General features: G+C 40.9%; 1 protein-coding gene across 3 annotated transcripts; it reads right to left on the reverse strand.

Moving 5' to 3' along the window:
• Window positions 1-4,198: 4,198 nt before the first annotated feature.
• On the reverse strand, window positions 4,199-13,961 carry GPRC5D (G protein-coupled receptor class C group 5 member D). 3 transcript variants are annotated; one of them, XM_079140065.1, is made up of 4 exons: window positions 13,813-13,961; window positions 11,791-12,708; window positions 5,602-5,669; window positions 4,199-4,479 (listed from the first exon to the last, which is right to left on the reverse strand). In XM_079140065.1, the coding sequence occupies exons 2-4, from the start codon at window positions 12,683-12,685 to the stop codon at window positions 4,408-4,410; spliced, it is 1,035 nt and encodes a 344-aa protein (XP_078996191.1). In that variant the 5' UTR covers window positions 12,686-12,708; window positions 13,813-13,961; the 3' UTR covers window positions 4,199-4,407. The 3 variants fall into 3 exon arrangements, with proteins under 3 accessions (XP_078996191.1, XP_078996193.1, XP_078996192.1); XM_079140067.1 differs by lacking the exon at window positions 5,602-5,669; XM_079140066.1 differs by lacking the exon at window positions 13,813-13,961 and having other exon boundaries at window positions 11,791-12,846.
• Between the last annotated feature and the right edge of the window lie 740 nt (window positions 13,962-14,701).

Raw genomic sequence — 14,701 nt, forward strand, 5'->3', positions numbered from 1 at the left:
TTTGAATTATGTAACTCATTACATACAAGAAATGAGTTTAGGTCTTCAAATAATCCATGTTGAATTTGGTATAATATGCTATTCATAAATAGTTTTGTCTATTTTTCTAAAGCAGATTCCTCCTAGATCTCCATTTAAAGGAACTGAGATTTGTAGCTTTATGTGAATTGAAGCTAAAACTCGAAAGAAATTAAATAGTATTTTCATAAAAATAGTGTATAATTTCATAAAATTGTATTTTCCTGGATTAGTCCCTCCCGTTTTGGTTAAAGTACATGCTGTGCTTTCCCCCACTTCCCAGGGTTTCCCACAGAAAGCAGACACAATGACCAAGTCTGTAGGTTCACATGACCAAGCCAGGCACAGCTCAATGGATCAATGGTGGATGCCAGATCTAAGGGTAGCCAGTCGACAGGTTGGTTGTCACATAAGGGGTGGGCTGATGCAAAAGAGATCCCAATCAGGGACAATGATCGGTTGGACCAATCCAAGTCCCTCTTAGGAATCTGATGTCTAGAGAGAGAATCCGTCTGCTGGTAGTGAGTGGAAAAGTGAAAGCACCCACAAAGGAAAGCAGAGATAGTGAGGAACTGTCAAAGTGGCTGAGGGGACTGTGGGGCAGGGGCGGGGCAGCAAGTTCCTCCCGGTGCCCAACAGTATTCATCTCTGCTAGGCCAGTTGAGTGGTGGTACTGGGTGCTCTGAGAATTTTTCCTCCTTTCTGCAGGTCACTTACAATAAAGCTCCATTCATGAAACAGGAGACACTTGCAAACTAAAATCTCCCAAATCTAACTGATACATAGTCAAAAATTTGGTAAAATTGTGCTATAAAATTCAGAGGCAATTTGGTTCAATTCTACCTTCACTAATCTGGAAAAAGATTTTGGGAGATAATATTAGGCCATTGTGTATGCTTCAGTGGGTTTTAGAACATTACCAGCCAATGTACAGAAACATTGCCTGCCTGAAAAACAAGACAAAATTTGCTGAAGGTGTCAGTTGTCATCGTTATTGGAATAAAACTCAAGAGGATCAATGATACTGGTTTTCTCTCAGAGCAGATATAAGGTTGTATGGTGTGTTTCTAAATTAGGTTGCTTATGTGGATACCATTTAATCTATATAGGTCAGGTTTTACTCAACCCATTAAATCCCAGGTTTTCAGTTCTGTTAATATTTCAATAAAATTGACACAGGTATATTAAAATAGAAATTATAACCTAGAGCTCATATAACTTATTATCACTAATATTAATGGTATCAGTAATAGTATTAATGAATATTGATACTAATCATTCAATTATTACTTTTCTTAAAAGACTAGAACTCTAAAAACATTTATTTTAAAATTATCATAAGTGATATATTTGTTGCTTAAAGTAAATTTTTTAGATGTTCCCTAAGCGGGATGATGGGACATAAGGGATTAATGCTTAAACATTTTCTTTCAGGTTTTCGTTACGCATAAGGGCAGGGAGTCCAGTGCTTTGGTCATCTGCCTAGGTCCTGGGTTGTGCTGGTAACATTGCTTAGGGCACAGTTTTTTTGGTTGTTGTTGTTGTTTTTTTTGTTTTGTTTTTAAAGAGCAGCTAATTTTAATACAGCAGAAAAATATATAAAAATGTAAAGTTGTGTAGCAGATGAGCATTTGAATAGGAATTAAGAACCTGAATTCTGGCTTTGTTTAGTGACTAAGAAGACGTCTTCTCCTGGGCCCTTTTCCTCCTCTGTAAGACAAGGAAGCTGTGCTCCTGAAATTGTCTCCACTGTATTATCTCTGCCTCAGACACAGGATTGGCTAAGGCAGTGTGTCTCCTTGTCTAAGGATGGGTCCTAGAGTGGTTCCTGGAACCTCACAAATGCTTGGGAAATATTTGTTGCTACTGAACAATTCATGCCGCCCACTGTTCTTTAAAAAGGCTGTTACACATATGGAGCCTTAGTCATTTTTCACAATGCCTTCACGTAGCAGGGACTCAACAATCACTGGTCTGAACGTCTCATTTGGTCCCCCAAAGGGGCATACCTATCTTGTTAATAAAGAAATATAGGAACGGAGAAGCCTTGAAGATGGAGATGAAGACTGGACTGGGGGTCAGTTAGCCCACCGCTAAGTGCTGTGTGGCTTTGGTAAGTCATTCCATTTCTGCAAGGCTCTGTCTTCTCTACAAAGTAAGAAGGTTAAATTGGACCTCTAAGAACCCTCTGGAGGTGCACCTCCGACTTTGGTCCTGTTATGCCTGTTATATGTGACAAATGAGTACGTAAGGACAGATGAAACCTGGGAAAGATGTGGGGCTGTGAGGAATGAAGGCTAGACAATTAGCACAGAGGCACCAGCTCATTAGAAACATCAAGACAGGCAGACTTTGCTTTTTATGTTCACCACTTAACATCCTTTATGAGCATCAGATGGAGTGGCTATTCCTTTGCTGTTACTGGTTCATCAAAGCAGGTCACTGTCTGCTGCCATATTAGCTGTTGCAGGGTGGTAATACCACGGGAAGAAGCTACAGTCCATGGGAATGTCTATGTTATTTACATCGTCCAGGTGTGGTGAGCCTGAGGATTCTGCTATGACTTTTATAGAAAATTCTAGGTCAATCATTTTGTGTTTGCTTTATTTTTGGTAGTGCTGGGGTTCAAACTCAGGGCCTAGTGCATGCTAGACCTAGTGCTCTACCACTGAGCACCCCCAGCCCTTTTTGGTTTCTTTATGAAAAACAACTACATAAGGGCTGGGGGTAGAGCTCAGTTTGTAGAGTGCTTGCCTCACATGCACAAGGCCCTGGGTTCAATCCCCAGCACTGCAAAACAAAACAAAACAAAACAAAACAAAACAAAACAAAAACAACAACAGCAAAAAACAACTACATGCCTCACTCTCATTAGGATGGCCACTATAGAAACAAAAACAAAAACACCCAGGAAATAGAGTGTAGGTGAGGATGTGGAGAGATTGGAACTCTGTTCCCTATTAGTGGGACTATACCATGGTGTAGCCACAATGATAAACAGTTTGGAGGTTCCTCAAAAAATTAAAAATAAAATGTCATATGATCTGGCAATCCCATTTCTGGGTATATATCCAAAAGAATTGAAAGGAGGATTTCAAAGAGATATTTGAACACTCATGTTCACTGTAACATTATTCAAAGTAGCCATGAAGTAGAAGCAACTCTAATGTCCATTAACATAAAAATGAAGGAAATGTTGTATACACATATAGTGGAATACTATTTAGCCTTGAAAAAACAAGGAAATCTTGTTACATGCTACATCATGGATGAACTTTAAGGAAATCATGCTAAGTGAAATAAACCAATCACAAAAAGACAAATACTCATCTTCCCTGTAGACACCTCCCACCCCTGCTTCCTGGCTGCCATGTCCTGAGTTGCTTTGCTCTTTGGCCATGATGCTGTGTCTTGCCTCCAGGCCCAGAGCGATGAAGTTGACCAACAATGGGCTGAAACTTCTGAAACTGTAGGAAAATGAGACAGCAAGAAAACAAGTTGCTTGCCCAAGTAGAAGTCAGGATTTGGACCCAACCAATCTGACTTCACCTCCTGAACTCTTAACTGCAATGCTAATTTCTGAGTTAAATGATTTTTAGATTAGTAGAATAATCACCAGTTATTAGTAAGAAATTCTTGCAAATGTTAATAATGTTTACTTCTGAGTATGTTATGTATTTTTTTTACTTTTCTTATCTGCATATTCTAAATTTTCTGTAAGAAATATGTAAACTTTCATCAAGAAAAAGCAGGAAATTTTTAAAAAGACAAATACTATATGATTCTATTATGTGAGACATCTAAAGTAATCAAACTCACAGAAACAAAGTAGAACGGTGGTATCCAGGGGCTGGGGGCTATGGAATTTCAAGTTTGCTAAGTGAAAAAATTCTAGAGAACTTTTATACAACAATGTAAACATAGTTAATGCTCCTGAATTTGAACACCTAAATGTGGTTAAGATGGTAAATTTTGTTATGTGTTTTTTAGCATGATTAACTAAAGGACTGATCCAATAGTAAGTTGCTATAAACATCTATACTTTGTTGCATTAGAATGATCCTAGTTTCTTTAGATCAGGGTATTTCATTCCCATGAACAAGGCTCTGTTTCTTTCCAGCATTGCTAAAAAATGAACATTTTCAGTTTCATGAACGAAGAAAGAGACACACAGCTGAGGTCAAGTGGCCAGCAAGATTGTAATTTCGCTCAAAAGGGCAGCCTTCCAATGAAAGGTCCCGATGGACGCACAGGACTAGGAAACAGAAAAGGAAGGACGGGCTGGTACTTCATGGGCAGCGTGACTCCATGAGTTCTCCAGTGCCCTGTCAGGGCTATGTTAACCAGGATGATCTTCTGGGTTTTCACTACTCGTGTTTCCCGTAGACTTTATGATCCTGCATCTTGCTGGGGGCTGAGAGTAGCCCGTGGGATTAAATACTCTTGTGTGGGATCAACATTCTGTAAAGGAAGAAATGCCATCGTCAACTTTCTGAGCCAACATAGGGGATAGAAATGTGAATGATGTCTGAAATATTATCATCTCACCATCACTTAATTCTTTGTTAATAAAAGAGAGAAATAAACACTGAGCCTACTAGTATCAGGCTACCCTCTTAGCCATTAATAAGAATCTTTTTGCAAGGTTCTTGAATAGCTGATTACTAGAAATTGAAACTCATCCAAGAAACTCTTACAGGGGATAATACAGATTTTCTCATTGTGTAAATGCCCTCCTGAGGGTTAATTACAGCAAATGATATATAGCTGTGTCCTGCTCCATGTGTCCTTGCAGGAAACGGCAAAGCCTCAGATAACAGTCCAGAGGGATTAGTTTAGCTGGTTGCCTGATCATGTTCATTGAACAAGCATGACTTTCACTCCAGGATTTCTGTTGCCTCTGATCCCCATAACACAAGAATTGTGTGCCGATGCAGTATTTTTGGCTGTCTGCCTTTGAATGTCTTCGAGCCATCACAGTGCAAATCTGAGCTACATCCAATCTACTCAGCAATGCTCCCTCTGTCTTCGCCTGAAAGGATTAAAATTGGTTCATCCATCTGGGCATCCAGATGATGGTGACAGACCTAGCCCAGTTCTTGGGGGCAGACTGGGCTGCCGGAGCTAGACAGTGATTCAGAGAGGCAGTCGGTGGGACTCAGGGGATAGATTTAGACAACTGATACTAAAAACGGACCCGACACTCATGCATATTACAATCCTCTGCTGACCCCAACGCCAGACTCGGTCAGCCTGCTCCTCTTCATCCTCATACAAACTCTTTAAGTCCCCTGCTCTTTCCAGGGACACCCCCCTGCCTCAGAACACACCGTGTCTTGATGGCTGTTGGGGGGGGGGCTGGCAGAGTCTTGGGAATGGGTGAAAGGGGTGCCTTGCCTCTTTCGTGCCACGCTGATATTTCTTCAAATCCAGATGGCTCAAGCTCCATGTACCTTTGGGGACAATCCTGCCCTGCCTTTCCTCTCTCAGGGCAGCACAGCCATTGGAGGTGCAGCCTGAAGGCTCTCCCAGGGAAGGAGTGCTTACTGTGTCCCTCTAGGTGAGTGAGACGAGCACATTTACCTGCCTCGGGACGGGAGTACCACATGAAGTTAATGCTATATCCTCCTCAGCTCCGTCACTGTCTCGGGCTGAAAGCCAAAGGAGGGAAGGGCTGGATTAGTGTCCGGGATTCATGTGGAAACAGCACGTGGGGGCTGTGAGAAGCCTCAATGGCTTGCAAAGAGGCTCCCAACCCTTTAAAAGGAGCACTCCATTGCGGCTGTTATTGGGAAAAAATTGATGATTTAAAAGAATGCTTTTTGAAGTTTATGAGGAAGTTTATGTGTGTTCAGGAGAAGCTCATCAGTGTTCAGAAACTGAAGGGGCTGAAGAATTCTCTCACTTTCTAGAGAAAGCACTGGCCCTGGATCAGAGTGCTTGCTCTCTTAATATTAGCTGCGTAACCCTGGGCACCTCACTCTTTCAATAGTACCTTTAGGCTTGATTCTCTTCCAGGTTTACCGGCTTGGATTCAATTCTCAAAGCTGGACATAATTAAAAGATCCCTAAAGGCAATTCCACACTGTCACAGAATAACCACACACAAACACATGTTATTTGCTTAGTATCTGTCACAACCGGACTGTAGGCTCTGTGAAGACAGAGCTGTCTCTCTCCAAGGTGAGGCACTGGCTCCATACACATTTATGTCTTGATGGTCACAGACGTGACTGCATCTTTGTGATCACACCCGGGGGCTGTGTTGCTGAGTGGATGGACTCTGGAGCAGGGCTGCTTCAGTTCCTCACCTCTGTCACCTAGGGCCAAGTTCCTTAACCTCTTGTTGTTTTTGTTTCCTGATGGAAATAATGACAATCATAATGGTAAATCTATTTCACAGGGTTGTTTTGAGGATTTAACCAATTAATATATGTATAAAGCCCTTGGATCAGGGGAGGATACAAAGAAATCGCTGTTTGAGCCATCCCTTGTATATCACTATTGGTGCTGGTGCTGCTGGGGTAGTTACAGCTGACACTCTGATGGTCTCCTTCTGTTTTTTTTTTTTTTTTTTTTTTTTTTTTTCTTTTTGAGGACTGGGTGCTATGAAGGATGAAATGCTCATGTTTCCTCCAATGCAGAACAAACCGGATCCTGGGTTTAACTTTGTTCCTTGTGGCATAACAATACTTCTTCAAACTCAGTTCCTTGGTGACCAACTTTAACCCATTAACTTTAACATTCTCATCAGACCAGATCATAAATTAGAAAAGCCTAATTCTTTCAGCTAGTTATTGTTCATGAATTGACTGAAAGGCTGAGTGTTTATGTTAAACCCACAACTCCCTAATGGTGGCAAGCATGAGCTCAGACCTGGCATTATATGTGGGGAGACAGGGAGGGACATTATAACCTCCATTTTAAAAAGGACAGTCTGGTGCTCCTAGTGGCTGAGGAACTTGTATGATCTCCTAGCTGGTAAGAAATGGCCAAGTCTGAAAACCAGGGCATGTGAGATTTGATTCTGTGTTCTTTCTGCTGCCCCCTCCTGCCCAGGTATTAGGAATGTCATCATCCTCGCCCTGCCTGTCCATGACCACTGTCTCCTCTCCTGATGTATGCTAGTTCTCTCTCTCTCTCTGCGAACTATAACTCTTTTTTAAATATTCATTTTCATTGACATGTGAGGATTGTGCATATCATGGACACCATGTTATGCTCTCATGTATTGTATACACAGCATAGTGTTCAAATCCAGGGAAAGATGTGTCTCCTCAAACATTAATTCTTTCTTGAGAGCTCATTTGGAGTTTCTAGCAGGGGAGTGCAGCTACTTTTATACCCTTGACTGAAGAATGCTCTTCCTCATCGATTAAGTGTGCAGTTTTGGGAGGGATGCACATAAAGTGGTGAGGGAGGAAAGAGACACCCATCTAGCCAGCCATATCAGCCAAATCCACCCTGGCCATCAATGGGGTAAGGATGTTGCAGCCAGATCACTCTCACAAACTTAATCCTTTCTTTATGTGACATTTAAGTCTTCTCCTCTAGTTTTTTTATTTTTATTTATTTTTTAACCAGGGATCGAACCCAGGGGTGCTTAACCCACTGAGCCACACCCCCAGCCCTTTTTGTATTTTATTTAGAGACAGGGTCTCACTGAGTTCTTAGGGCCACACTAAATTTCTGAGGCTGGCTTTGAACTCTTGATCCTCCTGTCTCATCCCAAGTCACTGGGATTACAGGTGTGCGTTACCACGCCTGTCTTCTTCTAGTGTTTTAAAAGAATACACAGTACGCAGCGCCCCTCACCATGCAACAGCACACCGGAGCTCCTTGCTTCTGTCTAACTGTAACTTAGCATGCACCTCACTCCATCTGTCCTTCTCCAGCCTTTGGTAAGCACCACTCTACTCTCAGCATCTAACAAATCAACTTTTAAAGATTCCTGTGAGTCCTGTCAAAGAACAAACAAAAATGGTACCACGTGGGACCATTGGAATTGGGTCTCTTTTAATAATGTGCCTTAAAAACAGTGTTGAGAACTGTCAAAAAGGACTACATCCAACAGAAATCGATATATTCTAAGGAAAACAACTGGAAGGGCTTTGTTATTCAGGAATTACTTTTTTTCTTAGTTCACCTCATTTTATGCTCATTGACTCATTTTTACACTATGTAGACTCATTAATTGTTTTTGTCATAGTGCCTTCAAAAAGAGCCATACTAAGTTTGTCTGTATACATTCAAACACTGCATAGAAAAATGCCCATATCGTTGGGTGTGGTGGTGTGCACCTGTAATCCCAGTGGCTTGGGAGGATGAGACAGAAGGATCACAAGTTCAAGACCAGCCTCAACAACTTAGCAAGGCCCTAAACAACTTAGCAAGACCTCTTCTCAAAATAAAAAAATAAAAAGAGATGGTGATGTGGATTAGTGGTTAAGTACCTCTGGGTTCAATCCCTGGTACCAATAAATAAGTAAATAAATAATATAAAAAAATAAATGAATAAAAATAAATGCCCACATGTGATTCCTTTGACTGTGGATGGGTCTTGCTTTTAGCAAGCTTGATATAACAACATTCTAATAGATCTAAAACAGAAAAAAGCAGGCAATAATTAGAAAAGGAGCTTTCTTTCCACAAAAATATATATTTGATATTCTGTATTTAATTTTTCTGTGAAGAGAGCAAGAGATTTAGCTAATGAAGGATCTGTTCGTTTGTTTTTGGAGGTTAGCTCTATTTTATTCAGGAGCAGAGCTATTCCAGCATTCACCAACTCCAAATACAAAACAAGTAACATATCCATGAACTAATCTAATTAATGAAGGATATGTTTAAAAGTGCATAATCCCATATGCATTTAGTTAGTTCATAAATAAACTAGTTGAACATTAACATAATTTTGAAATGACTTCTTCATTTTTTATTTTGCATTTTAAATACTTCATTTATACACACACAAACTCCCTTACTTTCAGTTATCTTCATGTTAAGCCTTCCTGTTTCTAACAATATATTGAGCTTGTGAAATATTAATCCAATGTTGTGAGAGCATGTATCTATATTTTTGACTCAAGATTCTGGTGAAGAGCAACAGATCTGAAAAGTTCAATCAATGCATAGTTTTTAGGAAGGCATTTGTAATGTATGGCAAGGAATGCTTTTGTTTGGTGTTCTGTAGTGACATGCCTGACTGCATTGCCATTCACCATCCAGATGTTTTTCTATCTAGGTCTATAAGTCACTTCAGAGAGATAAAGTCTAATCTTTTGAAAGACTTCCAGGGAAGTGGAGTCCTTAATCTCCTTTGCCTATGTGTTTCAGCAAAATGTTGACCATCTCTCATTTTCATATTTAGTCTAAGGCCCTAACACCTTGGTGAAGCTCATTTCCACCCATTTTAAGTGGAGATGGAGAACAACAGACTCTTGGAGAGGAATCTTCATGCTTGGGAAACTCTCCGCTGATCACCCCTTGACTTACTTTTCTTTTGGCTGAATAATTCTGGCCTCATAAACCCAGAGTTAAGTCAAATAATCATGCAGTTGCGGCCACAGCTACAAACAGCATTAGTCAGAAGAGTCAAATGACAACTGCATGCCCCATGGGCAGGAGTAGAATGTTGTGCTTTAGTACCAAAGGGGGCGGGGGACATGGATAGTCCATGAGAGAGACCATGAGGCTCAACACTGCCCTGTCAGTTTCCTCCTCCTGACCCTGCCACGCAGTCTGGTGATGTGACAATTAATCATCTTTGTGGATTTCTATGGGGCCTCCCTAAGTTCCCCACACATCTCACTAGTGGATCCCAGGCCTGGAATGGGTATTCTTGCTGACCTGTGCTGTGGACGAGGGCACGTTGTTCTTGCCAGCTGCATGTCTGTTTACATAGGCCTGTGACCATTTCTTCAGCAAACAGAAACAGAGGCAGTTGGAGGGCTGCTTTCCCACTGTGAGTTCATGACCCAGGATAACGCTCAGGATTTTTCAAGTTACTGTGACTATGCTCTTAATTACTCTGTATGTATTTCCCAGCTAGGTATAATCCTGCACTTTTGATTGATTTTTAATTGTTTGAATTTTTAATATTTGTCCTTTCCCCAGGTGACTCTGAAGTCTTGGAGAGCAATCTATATGTATTTTTTCTTTTTTTTTTTTTTTTTTTTTTTTTACTTCACTCTTGGTAGACATTCTTCTCCCCACCTCACCCCAAATACCAAACTACTTTAGCAGTGACTATCATGGGCAGGCTATTTCCTAGTTTTCTAACCTTGTTGGGTAATAGAATATTCCCGGTCAAATCAGGAAACGTACTTTTGCAAGCCCTGACTCTTCAATTGAGACACTCCTTAGAACATTTAAACATGTGCCCAATATTTTGGGGGGATGAAATATTGAACATTACAAGGGTGTTTTAGGTTATTGTGAAACTCTAAGAACTTTCTTTATAACTTTTGTTTCCTGGAAACATGTAACAACAAAAGTAAACACAACAACTTTTATCTTCTGGTAAGAACTATGAAAAGAATTTTCAAGAAAGCTGGCCTCTGCAATTCTGCCACAAACTTCAGTGATCTGATTATGCATCATCAGCAAGCAATGAAAAATTTATAGGAAGGATGTATAGTATCCGTTTCTGACTCTTGGTCAATTGAGCAGAAAAGAATTAATGGATGCATTTATCTAAACAGGATTTAGTTTGAATATGCAATTAGCCATAGTTTATAGCTCAAAACAGTATGTGCATTTAAAAGGAAAGCATATGTTGATTTTTTTGAGCCCCCAAACATTATGTATTATATATATATATAAAATAACATCATTAAACATTAGAAATAAAATATGAAAAAATCGGTTGCCTATCAAGACACAAAATTATGCAAAACTATGATATTGTATTATGAAAAATAGGCCAGATTTTTCAGAAAAGGAATTGATGAGTTTTGATATATTTCCAGATATTAGCCACTATTTTGCTCATGTTGCTAGGGACCAAGCATCTTTGTTGCTATGGATAATAAATTCTATTCTTTAACAAAACATTCAGATGTCTTGGTCTTACATAATGATAAAAATATGACCATAAAACTGTTATGAAAATGTCATATAAGCAAGTTGCTTTATATCTACTAATTATCACACATCTGAACCTTTTTAGGGAATTTAGATTAAATGGCCCTTTCTGTTGCTTTCTGTAAACCTTGGAAGATTGTGAACAGTGAATGTTTTGAAAAGTAGAAATCTAGAAAATCTAGAAGCTTCAGTGTTTTGTGACTTTTGTGAGTGGTGAGTCCAGCAAGTCAGTTTGAGATTATGTTTGGGCAAACTAGCTTTGAGATTCAAATTTTAAAAATGTTAATCACTATTGCCAGGATTGATTTTGTCCTCCATAGCCAACACAGCTGGTCTTAGCATGTAATGTTATACGAGTGCATGATCCACACCTCATTTGGAGCTGGTTAACTCATTTTATAGTGGGTGCCTTGCTTTACCCAGTTTGAGCACTCCGAGTCACCCCTTCTTTATTTAGGGCCTTTGATTTGTTTCTGTCTCGTTTCTCTCCTCATAAAGTTCTATGTTTTGAAAGGACTCATTTTTCATAAAAATTTAACCGTGATTCTGGTAGTCTTCATCTCCATGTTTGAACTATGAAATCACCCACCAAAAAGCTATCCATTCCCTTTGGGTTCAGCCTGTTGCTCTATTTCTCTCCTGTTTCTCCCAAAGGCCCTCCCTGCCCCCAATTCCCCAGGGAAGTACCTCTGGAGAGCTCCTGGGTCTCCACTCGGAAGTTGCGCTGGTAGACTGGGACTGCGCAGGCGTTGCCTTGTGGAGGGCAGTCCTGCTTACAGGATCTGCAGAGAATGCAGAGCTCAGGTATGATGTACAGCAGCAGGAAAACCCATGCATTGGTGACCAGGCCAATGCAGATGACTGCGTCGTCCCACTGGGGCTGTCGCTGGAGCTGTGGGTTGCCTTTCAAGAGCATGGAGATCCACACCACCCAGATAATGATGGAGATGAGCACAGTGATGAAGATAAACTTTCCATGCTGCTTCCAGTTCTCACACGGGCCACAGAAGGTGGCTTTGGAGACAAAGAATGCGAGGGCCATCAGGAAGAGGACATAGACCAGGAGGACCACAAAGTCCACGTTGAGCTGACAGGGCGTCATGTGCAAAAACATCATACATCTGCTCGTCATGAGAGTCACATACTCAATGGCAATAATTACCTGCAACAGACTGAGAGCAATAGCAATGCACAGAATCGTCGTCCAAGAGAAGGAGACTCTACCCCGGACCAGCTTCACCAGGTTGGAGGCATGAGCCAAGAGGCATGAGAAACAGAGGGCAAAGAGAACCCCAAAGAAAAAGAAGCGTACAGGAGCAGTTTGTTGATTGAGCTGGATGATGAAGGCGAAAGCAAGTCCAAAGAGTCCCAGCACACCCAGGAGGAAGAGGATCTGGGTGGGGAGAACATTCCACTGGCTGCAGTCTTGAACTTTTCGTGTGAGGAAGAGAAATGCCAAGAGTAGAATCACCGTAACCACTATGCCAATTATTGCCAAGGACTCCAGAACAATGCCCCATGGCCCCTCATTGTCACAGAGGAAATAATAGTCTCCACTGGAGTCTATGCAGTCTTCATACATGGTGACTTATATGCAGACCTCCCCTGCAGAAAAAAAGATGAGACAAACTTAAGACTTCACATGTATTTACAAGAGCACCTATTGGTGGTCCTATGAGGGCACCCAGGGTCTCACTTTCCCGGGCATATGAAAGAAATGGCTTTACCAAATTGTCATGCAGACACTGGTGAGGACTCCAGTTACATTTTGTTTGACTCCTGATACTTGTCTAAATGCTAAGTTTCATTGGCGGTGGATAGGGGTGGGTGGTGGGAATCAGATACATACAAATATGATCTATGGGGATGGAAAATGCAGTCACACATATTACCCCCTAAATTTATGACTGTTGTTTAGAGGCTGTTAGGAAAGGAGATGAAAAGGCCAATCTAAAACCCTCAAAACTATTTTAGCTTCATCTTTCTCTGGGAAAAGCAGAACAGACTTCACTTGGAGGCTCCAGATAATTTATCAATTTTCGTTTCACAACTTCTAAGGCTTTTTGAAGGTAAATATGGTGTCTTTTTCATGAAATGGGATATGTGATAATCTGCACAACTGATGGGATTCCAGCTATATCAGGCTCCAGAGCAAGGACTGCCAACACAAACCCTATTAAGACTCAAGTTTTTAATTGTGCAAATAGTTCAAGAGCACAGGTGCATTAAAATAGGTCAGTATTTGTTGCTCAATTTAAGTTTTTATTGGTGTTCCACATCTGGAACCATGGGACAGAATGGGCTTAATGCATCATTGGATTATTCTAAACACTGATGCACTGCTTGAAGGAGATAGGTGGATGATTTCCCTCAGTAATTTTAATAATTATTTCTTCTTTCAGTCAATTCAAGTCAACCCAATGCACCAGGTTATTATTAAACACCTGCTATTTGTTCATTAAAGAATCACACAAAATGGTCCCTTCTTTCAAATAACTTTTTGGACAGTTTAGCAAAGCCCATGTCTTGACTGAGGTGACCTAGGGGAAAAAAAAAACCCTGCATGTTCATTTTGGGGAAAAATAAAACAAAACAAAAGACACCTTGCAATCAAATATTGCTAGCCCTATTCTTTAGTTAATCCCAAACCAGATGGCCAGAGCGATCCTGGTTTATAGCTGATGGCACAGCCCCTTAATTCTGACTTACCTCCTCTGTGTGTCCCCTCTGGAAGCTGAGGCTGTAGTGGTGGCGAGGTTGTAACTGCGAATGAGTAAGAAGGAGACAACCCCAGCTTCTTTAATCTCTTCCCAAATGGGCGGAAGGACCGTGGGCCCTCACTCAGGTTCCTTCAGTGCCTATAAAAAGAACCGGAAGGACAGAAAGACACACCTATTCCAGTTTCACAGCAACTTTTCTCCACAGATTTCTTTGGTGAGAACAATTATTTTTCATTCTACTGTTGACCAGGGGCAACTTGGCTCTGAGAGAGGTCCTGAAGGGGGTGTGAATTTAGGAAACTCTGCTTCTTCCACTTATATTCAGGAAGCCACAGGAGGCCCTCAGCTGGCCTCTTATGAGGGCACTTTATTCTTCTTCTGACCTATTCTCTAGAGCCACTTCTAGAGACTTCCCCACCTCTTGATTTTAATTTTAAGAATCCAAAGAGCATCCATTCAACAGTAACAAGAGTATCACTGGGCCATAAGGAAGGGTAACTTTGTCTACCTCTGGCATGAAAATGGCCAATGTAGGTAAATTTGTGAATTAGGGGAAAATTATTTTCTCTATTCTCTACTATTCTCTTTTCTTCTCTTGGAGACCCTTCTCCGGGCCATGGTTGTTCATAATGGGTGGGCCCTTACTTGAACCAGTCATTCCTAATACTCTCAGGGCTTTTGCTATAATTTCCCTCAATCCTTCCCCCGCCCCCCATCAGTCTGCCTTGCTCTTGGTCTCACTCCATTGGGACATTCCTAGGTCCTGAGATGAAAGAGTTCACAATTAAAGGTCACCAGCTGATGCTGAAATTACATATTTCTTTTTCTTCCTGTGGTGACACATGATAAAGCACATAGTATATTATATCTAGCTTGTA

Source organism: Sciurus vulgaris (genome assembly GCF_902686455.1).
Source record: "Sciurus vulgaris genome assembly, chromosome: 5".
Lineage (NCBI taxonomy): Eukaryota > Metazoa > Chordata > Mammalia > Rodentia > Sciuridae > Sciurus > Sciurus vulgaris.